Source organism: Gopherus flavomarginatus, chromosome 3 (assembly GCF_025201925.1).
Source record: "Gopherus flavomarginatus isolate rGopFla2 chromosome 3, rGopFla2.mat.asm, whole genome shotgun sequence".
NCBI lineage: Eukaryota > Metazoa > Chordata > Testudines > Testudinidae > Gopherus > Gopherus flavomarginatus.
The window spans coordinates 60,516,930-60,530,894 of record NC_066619.1 but is presented as its reverse complement, the minus strand read 5'-3'; the positions used below and the strand labels follow the sequence as shown (position 1 = coordinate 60,530,894).

General features: G+C 34.1%; 1 protein-coding gene across 8 annotated transcripts in view; it reads left to right on the top strand.

Moving 5' to 3' along the window:
• The window catches only part of FAM172A (family with sequence similarity 172 member A), a 368,850-nt gene that overhangs the window by 188,151 nt on the left and 166,734 nt on the right, over positions 1–13,965 (top strand). For all 8 annotated transcript variants that reach the window (XM_050943914.1, XM_050943915.1, XM_050943920.1 and 5 more), the window contains one exon: positions 9,590–9,808. In XM_050943914.1, coding sequence (XP_050799871.1) covers positions 9,590–9,808 — 219 coding nt within the window. The remainder of the gene's footprint in view (positions 1–9,589; positions 9,809–13,965) is intronic.

The window sequence follows — 13,965 nt, the reverse complement described above, 5'->3', positions numbered from 1 at the left end:
TTAAACATCAAAACTCTGTCACTGCATTTTTCCATTTTAATAATTTTATGAGCAATTTTAAAAGAAATATATATATTTTTAAATTATTAATTATGGTATTATTTTTAAAAGATAAATACCAAGGTAATTCATTCATTATACTGTTTTCTCTTTGCCAGCATTAGGTTATTACCAAAGAGAGTTACTATATATTAGTTGCACACAGAAGGGCAACTATTGCTTGTTGATATTGGGTGAACATATGCCTAAAATAGTAAATAATAGGACCGAGAGAAACCTGTAAGTAGCATCTTTATCATGGATTTCAAACATAGCCGTTATTTATTGAAACTTGAAATAACTATTTCTAAAAAACAGTCAATACAGGATCCCAGGAGCGAAGGTTTCACTATCCTTTGATTTTAGCACTAGGATTCTACTGTGTAACATTTACATGAGACATTTTGAACTGTGGATGTTATATTATGTTGTTTACATAGTTTCATCAATACTTGTCAGTCTCTCAGCAGATTCTAAAAAACTTTTCGGCTTAAAGAGTGCTAGCCTTTTAAACAGCATAAAATCAGCCTTCACATGGTATTTGTTGCATATTTGTTGCTGTTTTGCAGCATTTTGTGTATTAAGAAAAGTTAAGTGATCATAAATTCCTAAACAAAGTGTTTTAACCGTAGTACAATACTTCCCATATGTAAGTTTCACAAGGTATTTTTCATCAGTATGTTTTATTTAAAAAGAGACTTATTACCTGAAATATTTTTATTATATTTTATGTATACCAAAGGGTCACAGATGGTAGAAAGATCTGTTACCACGAGGTAGCGTAGCATTTTGTGATTATAAAATTAATCCGTTTCTAAATCTGTTTAAAGAGTTTTTGCCATCTAATGAGCAATATAAATTATTAATATTTTCATGTTGTTAGGGACTTTCACAGCCATAATTTTACCAACACAGCTGTTTGACCCAGTGACGACATGTTTTGCATAATTTTGCATTTTAATGAGTTAGTCATTTAAAAGGTTACAAAGAAACCATAACTCATAAGTAATTAAATTATTTAGCAGAAGTATAAGAAGGTCTTCTGACATAGGTCACTGTGGGAAGGAAAAAACATAGATGTACTGAATTGCACCTGTTTATGGGAGGTAGGTGTGAGCCAGACACTTTACTCTTAGATTCCAAGTGGTTTTTTTTCCCTTATGGAAATGGCCAGATACATACACCTACTAAAACAATTGATTTTTCTTTCATTATGATAGAAGAGCTTTAGATTGTACTCATAAACAAAGCTTACCAATAAATGTGAGTTACCTTTCAAGGTCTGGGTATCCGCAAGATTTTACTGAAAACATTGTGCATGAAATGCTTTCCCTTTAAACTACCAAACAAAAAACAATCTTAGACCTTCTAAAATTGATGCTTAATCTTATTCTGTAATGGTTTAATGCAGATAAAAGGTGAACCAGGAGGACCTGCTAACTCAGATTACCCTTCTACAAGCGCAATATGTTATAAACCCAGACTTACCTCTAAGCCCACCAAAAAGATTTGTTGATCAGTTCACAAAACAGCTGCCTTTAGAAAAGGTTTAACACTATTACAGTAGAGACAGAAAAGAGGTATATCCTACTGGGATAAATCTAATTATAGCTTCTTGTGCTCCACCACTGTTTTTCAAAAAACGGAATACTAAAACTGTAATAGCTATATATATGTATATATAGCTTGTGTAATAGTATGAATGCAGCAGGAAGTCAGAAAGACATGCTCTGATATTCTGGTGAAGGAGGCAAAATATTTGATAAACTGAATTTGGACATGAGAACTCAGATTGTAAAGTGATGTGCACCTTCGAAATACCTTAGGTAGTTAGGAAAGATCCAGGAACTCTTGCATTTTAATCTCAGCTCTGCTACTACTTTCTGTGTAACTTTCAGAAAGTCACTTAATCTCCCTGGTTTAGTTTCCCTGTCTGTAAAATAGATCTAATAATACTCAATACTCATCTGTATCTTGTGTGGATTATTTACTTACTGTTCTGTTTGTTATATATTGCTTTGAAAATGTAAAGTGCTAAGTACTATATATCCTTTCCATTAAAATCTTGATGGAGGTAGTTCTCTCATGGTAAATTCACAGCTGCACAGAGGTCTTGTACAAGATCTTGCACTCCACTTTATGGAAAGGAGAAAGGGAAATAGTTGCATGGAGGAGGGCATAAGGCCTGTGAAATATGGGCTCCCCGCACAGAGGGAACACACACCAGATCCAAATAAGATGGCATGGAGAGGGCTGTAGGGGCCTGGCCAAGGGAGTAACTACATGAATTCAGAGAACTGCAGGGGGAAGCAAGTATTATTCCAGCCTGAAATAGTGAGTGTGGAAGGTTTGTATTGCAGCATTACAACCTATCTCAGCATTGTTGGGCTGAATTCTGTCCCATTCCGCTTCCACAGAGTCCAAATTTCACAATTAGGGCGTGCTGATGTGACTGAGGACAGTTCTGTAAAAAGCAGTGTTTGATCAAGGAAATAATTGTTTTAGATTAATTCACATTGAATTAAGCATGTGTTGTAGAAATGTGGAAATTTCTCACGTGTTTTACTTTCCATTGGAAATTAATTGTATACTCTAAAATATGATAAAATGAGGCAGTGATTGAAAAGGCACTGAAACTCCAAATTAGGAATAGTGCATACAGTAGATCTCCATGAAGTTTGTGGGCATTCAGAAGAATAAAATGCTAAAAATAAAATAAAAATAGAAAAGGCCTTGGTATGTCCAATTTTGGGTTCTGGAGTGCACATCCTACAAAAGTTACGGTTACAATGCTTACAGATAGAGGCATTTGAGTCACTGATTATGGATAGAAGCAACCTACAAAATATTGCTTCTAGAGTTACCTACCTTATAAGTCACGTGTGTTCTGAGAATGAGAGGTGTAAAACTTCTCAAAAGTATACTCAAAATACAATAAGTATCTGGTTTTTAATCTTGACATTGTGATATTATTGATTTGTTTCATGTAGTTGCATTAACAGCAGGTTAGGAAACAAAACAAAATGTGTTAACTGAACAATGTATACTTACTAACATAAAGGTAGTGTACGGTAAAATAAGATGAATACAATTCTTGATGCAAGTAGATATGGACCAAATGCAATGAAGAATTAGAAGGCCGTAGTCAGAAAAAGAAATTTAAGGTTTATTATTTTATAGCTCTTATATCCATTAAAAGTTAGTAACACAGCAGGTGATTATGGGCAAGTGTAAACTGAATGTTTTGAAATAAATAGCAGTTGGGTGACCTGGGATGACAGGGCTGTAGACAAGGGTATGTGTTTGTAAATATAGCCTATATGTTTTACAGATTCCTCAGGGAACAGGGGAAGATACAATTTCACCTTTTCTGTGCCAAAACATTTTAATTATATCTTCTTCCAAGTACAGTGGTTCAGTAACCAAGGAGCTGACATTGATGCATGTGTTGATAAAGCTGCAAACATTCAAAATGAGATTAACAAAGATTTTGAGGAAAGGGTGACAGCTAATTTTGCGCAGTATTCTGCATCTAATTCAGGTCAGTGTAATGATAGAATATTTTATAACTGTTGTGTCATCCAAAGGGACTTTTATGATGTTTTGTTTTTGTATTTGTGTGTATGAAAAGTAAGGTTCTAACACATCTTTCAAACAAGTTATAACTTTTTATTGAACATTAATTGGTTGTATCCATAAGCATTTTGAAAGAAGAAACTAGCGTTTAGAATTAATTTTATACATGAATCAACCTTCAGATAATCGTGTACTTTTGTCTAATTCACCTGGAAAATACTAACTTCAACATGTGTAACAGAGCCGAACCAAATATTACAGAACCAAGTAATATTGCTTAATACATGCAAGAAGATCAATCAGAGAAAGTAATATTAAGTGTTTTTAAATAATCAAACTGTAGTTTCTTTATGTTGTGTGAGACCTTTTGAGAACATCTCAGTGTATTTCTGTTCTATTCTCTTTATTTGAAGACAGCTGACATTCTTCTTTCACTTTTCTTTTTGTTTGTGAAATTTTCTTTTTTTTATCCACTCACTTCTCCATCTGCTTTCACTTTTGTTTGCTTGGGCCGTCTCTCATCCCAACTTGATAATGAGGAATGCGGTGTGACCCTGACCTCTATCAGCCCATTCATGACCTTCTGACTCCCCCACATAACCTTTGACCTTCTCTTTGACAGCTTGATTAATTACCCTGTGTTATGATTTATGAGTAAGTGCTATGTAAAAATAATAGACAACAGGTGGTCCTCTAAAAACTTTTTGTGGCATGTTTTCTTTTCCTGCCTAACTTGATGAGGTATTTTAAGTTGGGAACTTACTGGGACAATGTATATTTGGCAGTAACACAGGATTTTTAGACACTTGGACACAGCACTGGAATCCAGGGAGCTAAGAGTTGAGGTGTAGCTGGAATGAAAATATTACAAAGTGTTAGCAGGGTGCAGTTGCCAAAATGCACATTGGGTGGAAACACAAAACGGAGTCAACTGACATTTCAGGCGTTTCAGTCTCAGGTCACGTCTTGAGAAAATTACTCAAATAATGGAGGGGGCATTTTTCAAGCTGAGCTGCATCTCCAACAGCTATGTTTACTTTAACGCTTCACTAGTGACTTCTGATTGGTTGTCATGACCTCATCCCACTGTTGCACCTAAGATGTTGTAACAATGACATATATGTACCCTTCTCATGAAAAAGATGAGAAATAAACAGAACATATATCTTTCAAAAAGATGAATGAACATTACGATGTCCATTTTAACCATGGGCAAATTTAGTTTACAGACCTAAGCACTTTGAGTTGCATTTCCCTTGAGGATTAGCTCTGATCTTGTTGCAAACAGTCTAAATAGAATTCTGAACTTGAAAAATCAGATTGATAAAGCTTAGGAAAATGATCTCTTATAGATCCTTACTTACAGGCCGAAAAGATAGTTACGTAGGTCAAGGGATTCCGCTCTAGCCCCTGACCTCTCTGGTCATGTATGGCATTCTATTTTGGTGGATTAATATGCAGGGCTGAATGCTTTCAGCTCATTATTCATTTAGCCAGCCACTAGAGATTTGAAAAGATTCAGAATGTATCTCAAATATTTTAGATTGCCTTTGACCTTACTATTGCTGACTAACAGGGTAAATTAACTTGGATATAGCTTCAGTTTCAAACATCTCGTGTAAAGTTCCAATACAGGACAAAAGTATCATCCCATTTCATAGTGCTGTATTTTAGTGACTAGTGCACTTCTGTACCTATATCTCTTTCATTGCCAAGCTTTCTTATTTATGATTTTCTTGCTTTCTAACACCTGTCTGCTTTCCTATTAGCAATCGTCTGTTGGATAAATGATAAGTGAGCTATTATATATTTGTAACTCTGTTTATAGACTCAAAACGAGAGCTTGCATGCAGTGCTCTTTTACAATTCTTAAACCTCAGGGAGCAGTTAGTTGTAAGGACTATGAGTTCTTAACTTACCTTTCTGAAGCAATAGTATTTGGGGAAATACCTATTAATATGCTGGAAATTTAAACCTACCTACTTTACTCTGACAGAGAAACTGCAATTACATCCATTGAACTAAAGGATGAAGTTTACTTTTATCAATATCTGTCTTGATTATCACATCTAGTCACAGATGTACTATGTAAACAAACTTGGAGTTAATTAACTACAGCACATATATTTCTTCTCTCAGAGATATGGTAGTACATTAGGGTTGGTTTGTAACAATCAGTTGAAGAACTGTGGGGATTATTGTGTTTTGAGACAGAAAAAAATTAGACCGCTCTAATTACAAATGCTTAAAATGTAGCAGTTTACGAAGTATAACTTTGTAGTGTAAAATAACTTTTCAGCAGCAGAGCAGTTTCTCCATTTGTACACAGCAGATATATAGAAAAAAGCTACTTTGACATTATACACATGAATGACATATCTAACTTTTTACAAATGAACACAGCCTTAAGAAATTCTCCTAGAAACATGTATTTATTTAATGAAAGACTTCATCATGTCCAGTATTTTAATAACACTGCATATGCATCTATGCTGAAAGCGAGATTAGTGTTTGCCTCTCTATCGATATTACAGTAAATGCGGGTTACGCTTCTGAACAGGCTTTTTATAGAATATTATTTTAAATCGTAGTTGTCCATCTTTGTTAAACAGACATATTAATGATTTGTGATAAACTCTACCATGTATTATTAGTAGTTGATAAAGAATATTTTCAGTTTTTTAAACTACACAAACTTTTGTTTGTTCAGTTCTGCATTGACGTCAGCATGTGTAACCCCATGGATATTTACAAGTCAGTGGAGCATTTAGCTCTTTGTCTCTACTTATAATTTTCTGGTTGCACATTTTTGTTTTACATTTTAATAAGTGCATATATTTATGAAGTTTAATACTGCACATGTGTGCTACTTATTATATAATTTTTCCAGATGTTGATGGATCCTAAGAAACACGTTGTTTTCATAGGTCAGCAGCATGAGGGAGGACTTTTACCTAAAGATGAGTATTCATTTTTGATGAAATAGGTTAGTACGATGTAGTACAGCCCGATAGAGGTTAAATTCTGGTGCAGTTATAGGTGCTACATTGTATATCTATATTGTTTCATATGAGTGAGTATAGCAGGGGTTGGCAACCTTTCAGAAGTGGTGTGCCGAGTCTTCATTTATTTACTCTAATTTAAGGTTTCGCGTGCCGGTAATACATTTTTAACGTTCTTAGAAGGTCTCTTTCTATAAATCTATAATATATAACTAAACAGTTGTTGTATGTAAAGTAAATAAGGTTTTAAAAATGTTTAAGAACCTTCATTTAAAATTAAATTAAAATGCAGAGTCCCCCGGACCAGTGGTCAGGACTCGGGTGTGTGAGTGCCACTGAAAATCAGCTCGCGTGCTGCCTTCAGCACACGTGCCATAGGTTGCCTACCCCTGGAGTATAGTATATTAGCTCAAATTCTCTTGTTGATGCCATTGTTTGTCTTATAATTACTTCAACCCGAGTTGTGAAAGAAAAATCAAAAATGCCGAATGAAAACATAACTTCTGATAAACAAAACAATATTAAAATAGAATCTTTATAACAGTAAGTTTTAAAATGGCAGAGTTTCTTGTTTGGCAGATTATGCTAAGAATTATTGTAGTGTTGCTCTAAGGAAAAGGCTGTTTGAAAAAGTTTAAAAAAAATTAAAAATGTAAAGGGAGACATGTTATGCTGTTTACAATCTAATTGATAAAAATCCTTTAATTGATTTATGTAGTAGTGAATTTAAAAATTGAATCATTTTTCATCTGTTGATGTCTCTGTGAAAAATTGACATTGTGTCCTCATAAAATTGGACAAATGACTCATGTAATTTTCAGTTACATAATCAATAACTTAGACAAATTCTGCTTCTTTGAAGATTTATGTGTCTGTTTTGTGGCCAGACTTCAGAGGATGTAGAGTTTCAAATTTCAGTAACACTTATAAAAACCACAATGAATACATGAATTTAGCTTTGTACAGAAAGCAAAAAAGAATCAATACACAGAATGTCTGCACTCAAAAATGAACATATGAAGAAGATGGACAACAAACTAAAGCATTCTACACTGCAGGCTACAATCACCAAAGTACTTCATGTAGTTTGTTTTGAAAACATCATTTCTTCCTACCATTTAGCATAGCACAAAAAGTGTACTTTCATATAACTCTCCTCATTCACTAATATTTTTACATATATTTACTAAAGCACTACTCTGTTTTTTGATGGGTTTATTTTAGATTTATAAACTTAAATTCATTTTTAAACATTGAAGAACATTTAATAATAGTACAGTATTCTCTCTTCCTAGTTATAATAATAATAATGTTGTTGTAATTTATTTATTATTATAATATCCAGTTATGGGGTAGCTGCATTTCAGCGCTTCATGGTGGTTTGGTTTTTGCTGATTTTTCTGCAGGTTTTTTTTTTTTTTTTTTTTTTAGTTCAATTCACTCAGAAGAGAGGGCAGGGAAGAAACATGACAGGAGACCACTTACTCATGGTACAGAATCTAGTGAGGAGGCAATTTTCTCTTTGGCCTATGGTGACCTTTTTTGACTATGTTCCTTACACCAGAGACAGTGTACTGAATGCCTCTATTTCACCCTGTTTAGCAGAGTGCAGCAGTGTCCTTTAACTTAGTTTTGGTGGGAGGAGAAGTTATAGCAGAAATTTGAGAAGGGCGTGAAAAGTTGTACAGGCACAAGGAAGAGGGGTAGGAACTTCCTTCAAATGTGATTTTAATAACTAGTCGAGTGTGTCCAACTGTAGAAAATCACCAAGTGACAATCTGTCTACCTGACAGTGATCACAATACGTTACAAGATTTTTGAATAGCTGTACAGATTAGAATAAAGCAAGACCAAATAAAGTATCTTTTGTTGGTATAGATTTGGTTTACTTTGGTCAGCTAGGTATGTGGACTTGTTTGATCTTCTCACTTGGCCTGAATGTAAAATTAAAGTTTAAATAAAAAGACAGAAATAATGTTGTTTTGATAGCTACTTAATACAAAATATATATTATTATTATAAAGTTGTTCTTTGTTAAAGAGTGTTTTATTTTTTAATTGGAGCCCATTTTGTTAACTGTTTGTCCTTCTTCTCTTCCCTCGCCACTTTTAAAATGCTTTATTCAGAGAAATGTTACTAAATTTCATTGATTGTCAGTATTTTAAACCTATTTTCAAATTAAATAAAAACAAATAGCTGTTTCATTGAGAATTTATTTCTCTTACATAAATTTGTGTATTCTTCTATAGTTCCATTTCTTAAGGCACAAAAATATAGCACAGATGTTTAAAATCATCATCTCCTACACAGCATAGTTTTTCTCTGGATTTGCAGAATACAATACATAACTTAATTCCAAAGAAGTTTTAGCGCAGTTTTAAAATGGTACTTAAAAGTCATTCTACCTTAACAGAGTTGACTTGTAAGCAGTATTGCTGAATCAGTGTTGATATTGATTCATGGTTACTGTCGCTATCAGTTTGTGCATCATATGCTGGTGGTCAGCTAGACAAAAGGTTGTTGCTATTTTAAGCTGTGCTGAATTGTTTCCAGAGATTTTATTTGAAAGATATCCATTCTATTGTAAAAGTGTTATTAGCTAGACATAAACTTTGTTAGTCATTATGTAGTGTTCTTATAATAATGTTTTTGTTTTCAGTTCCAGTAGCTTTCTGATAAAATCATATAAAATAACATGTAGTTATGAATAACACCAATACATTTTGAACATTGTTTTTAAAAGGTGAAACGGGCAGATCACATGAATATAGACGTAGATGTATATATTTCCCCTTAGTTACAGAAATAAAACCCTACAGGTTTCTTAAAATATTACTATAAAATAGTATACTTTTGTCCAATATGAAATCACTTTCATATATTTTTATTAAGAACCGTAAAATAAATTGAAAACAATTTCCAGATTTAAATCTTTCTGTTAATATTCTTTTATTTTGTCTTTTCCGAAACAGGAAGGCTATGGAGTAATAGTACTGAATCCCAATGAGAACTATATTGAAGTGGAAAAGACAAAAGCCCAAGTACAGCTGTCCTCTGATAGCTCAGATGAACCTGCAGAAAAGAGAGAAAGAAAAGATAAAATCCAAAAAGAAACAAAGAAGCGACGTGACTTCTACGAAAAGTATCGGAACCCGCAGAAAGAAAAAGAAACTGTGCAGTTGTATATTAGAGTAAGTTTGTTTTAGTTTAATTTGCCCTTACTAAATACTAAATATGAGCTGAAGTATTTTATATTTAGTATGCATATTTACATTAAAAATGACTGTGGTTTTTAAAAAGAATATATATAGACACACTACTGTCTTAAAGAGTTCATTTAAAGTGAGTGACTCTTGTATTGCTATTTTTTTGTCACGTATCGAATGGGAAGTTTTGGAAGATCTGCAAATACTGCTTTCTGTTTTCAAAGAGGAACTTCAAATAAATCCCAAAGGAACATCTTATGTGTTACAAACACATTATGTGTTACAGACACTGATTTAAAGAAGACTTCGTAAAATGTTTTATAAGTAGATGTATACATAAGAAACACCTAATACAGCTTAGGTAACATATTAGCTATACAACATGTCGTGCGTGTATTTACAGCATTCTGTTGTTGTCTTATATACTTGAAGGCAGTAGTTATAGCCTAATAATTTTTAATATATAACCTGCTGAATTAATAATGTATTGTGCAAAATACTGGTGTTCATCTTGTGTGGTAGCAGTTTTACCCTCTAATGTATTGTTTTCATATGAGCAGCCATCCATTGTATTTCCGCTAAGCTTCTGAAGGCAGATAAAGGGAGAGAGTTATTAATATCTTAATACATGTTTAAGCTAGAATAGTTCAAGAATGGTGTAATGAGGAAACTCTGTCCCTTGCTCTTTTCTTACTCAGTGAACCTTTGCACTTTGTAATGCTAGCAGCATGGAATCGTTATAACAGTGCTACCAAAGGATTTCTAATTCTGCAGGGGGCACAAACAATATTATTTGCACTTTGACACATTCTCCTTCATATACATACTATGCATTATACATTCTAGACAGAGTCATGCAATTTTCAAGGCCCTTATTATGAAAGTTAGCATTTTTATTCAACAGTAAAACATGTCAGAAATGCCACAGTACAGTTAAAACAGTAAGAATTTGCATGCCATTCTGATGTGAAATAGAGAAATATCCAACAAAATGGGTTTTAGAATAATTTTAATTTTCAACATGTTCTTATTAATTGTGCTTTAGCTATAACAGTGATTTTTAGCTTTACTAACTAGTTAAAAAATTTATACACTTGGCTTGTGAGAAGCATTAACAAACAAAAAAAATATACCTTTTCAGGAAATAAACTATTTTTCTGAGTGTAGAAACAATAAGAACCTTTGCAGATGTACGTAGAAAGTGACCAGAAGGGCACTGCTTTTTATGAACTGTGCCAATCTGCTAACCAGCCAATCCCAGCCTTTGAGAGAGGCAGCCTTATTCACAAAGAGGCAGCATACGCTGTTTGGGCCAGTTATCAAGCCTTACCCCAGCAATCCAGTGCTAGTATTAGGACTAAAATTAGTTTTTAATGCAGTGATCCTTTCACATTTCTTTCCTGTCTATGGTATCTTTCTACTTGTGGCTATTTTGCCTGATAGAACACACACAGTGGTTTCATGAAGCCCTAAGAACATGTAAAATGTAAGTTTTTGCACTGTTCTCTTTATCCGGTGAAGACTTATTTCAAAACTGAGTACTGAAATTCCCTTTTTTTTAAGCATGGAAAGTAACAGCGCAAGTCTTCATGTGCAGTGTACATTGTAGGCCCAGTTCTGTGCCTCTGAATTCACTGTGAGCAGGATAGACCAAAAGTATGCAAATGTCACCTGATGCTGTTGGCTCTGAAAGGTTACTTCACATTTTCATCAATAGGCACCAATGCAGAGTCTTGTGAAATGAGTAAAAGCACCTCTGGATTGTTACATGCCTAGACAAACAATTTCAATTCACTTGCCTATCAGTCTTGAAAAAAACTGAACAATCATTAGCAATAAAGAGCACCGTTTATTCTATGTGATTTGGGGACCTCTAAAATACTATAGAGTGATGACGTACTTGTACAGCACATATCAAAACATTTTTTAGAAACCGTAATTAAGCCTTATATCACCTGTGTAAGGCAGATAAGCATTGTTATATCTATTTTGCCATTGGGTAAACTGTCACGGAGAGAGGCAAACTATCACAGAGAGAGCGGAGATCAAGATTAGTAAAGAAATAGGATTTTCTCACACTAGCCATGGTAAATAAGTTTACTGAAGTACAAACAGGTGTAAAAAGAAAAGAGACATATCTGTTATTGAAGAAAAATTTGTTTATGCCAAATGCATTGGCAAAATTGAGGAAGATCTGTTAATTAGTGGGAATAGACAACCTCAGTTATGATCTCTGGGTCGCTTAGATCAGTGATTTTCAATCTTTTTTCATTTGTGGACCCCTAAAAAATTTTGAGTGGAGGTGTGTACCCCTTTTGAAATTTTAAACACACTCTGGGGATGCACTGTGGCGCACAGGTTGAAAACTACTATTCTCTGGTAACAACAGCCTTTCGTGGACCTCTTAGGGTACATCTATACTACCCGCCAGATCGGCGAGTAGTGTTAGATGTATCAGGGATCGATTTATCGCATCTCATTTGGACGCAATAAATTGATCCGCAAATCCGACACCCGTACTCCACCTCGGCAGGAGGAGTAAGTGGAGTCGACAGGGGAGCCGTGGAAGTCAACTCACCGCTGTGAGGACGGCCAGGTAAATCGAGCTAAGATACTTCGACTTCAACTTCGCTATTTGCATAGCTGAAGTTGTGTATCTTAGTTCGAACTCCCCCGCTAGTGTAGCCCAGGCCTTAGACATAGTTTGTGGACCCCATGGGGTCTGCGGACCACAGGTTGAAAACCACTGGCTTAGACCTACAGTGGCCTGATGAATAAGTGTTGGTTGAACAAATTAAAGCTGTCTGAGTGATGATTTAACTTGCATAACCAGTATTTCTAAGATTTGGAAAAAAAATTACTTTATTATTTGACCTAGTTTCTTTCCCCACATCTTTTTAAAATGAACATTTCCTTCAAGTATTTTCTAATTTTTATTTCAAATAATGCAAATATGCAAGATACATGGTATAAAAAAGCAGAGACCTAAACATTTAAGATTATCACAAAGTATAAAATATTTTACTTACCAGATGAATACAGATAGCACGACTAATCAGCAGATTGTGTACTGCATTAAGAGTAGAGCATGAGAGATCAAAGTACTTATTGTTTCATGCTGTAAGTTTCCTTAACTATGAAATAATGTACTTGCTGGCATACATTATAACTTGTTAAGGGGATTGATTTGGTCTGGGCAATAAACATCATGTCAGACATTATGGCAGGAAAACCTGCTTAATATGTTTTGGAATAAGACAGAATTTTTTGTTCTTGAAAACATCTGCCAACTGAATTCTAGAGTGAAGACAGAAAATGTCATCAATTTAGTAATAATCCTGTAAATTTAGTTTCTTTTTCAGCAACACAAACCAACGCAAAAACTCCCTGATGATCATCGACTATAATACTTTGTAAAATGATGAAACAAAGACATTTTACTTTCATATAATGTGTTAATTAATGCATAGTGAATTTTAATATTCTTACTGATCAGATTTTAACAAGCATATTGCCAACAGATCATTTTTTAAAAGCATCTGTTTTTTAATGTGTTGGATTGAAAATTGAGTCAAATAGCTAAATATGTACATTCATACTTTAAAAAAACATATTTCCACCCCCTGTGTATAGACTTAGTATTTTTCTTAGACCACCAGAGGCTGCTGCTGTACATATTGGCTAATGCTTCCCCCAGAAACTTAGTACTCCAGCTTTTGTTAATTGCTGAGCTAAACTCAGAATGTGTTGGCCCCTAGCACAGCCTTTACGTATGCAAATGGAATATAGGCTTAAGTGTGACATTATCTTTTCCTCCATCTCCCACTCCCTGCAGATTTCTACACTGAAAGTGTCTGTCTGTTCTGTGTTGAAAGATGGTCATAAATGTAAATCAGTAGTCGGCCCATGCTAAATATCATACCCGACATAAGTACATATGCAGCCATGGATCATAAAACATTATTATAGGATACATGGTGCACATACATACCTTTCACAATGGTATTACAATTTGTAGTAGTATTCTGTATTAATGATCCATCAATTAAATGATGCTTTGATGTAGCTTGTTCTTTATTCATTATTTAGTATTTTTCTCCTTTTCTTAAAGAGTTTAAACTGACAAATATTTCATAATCAGT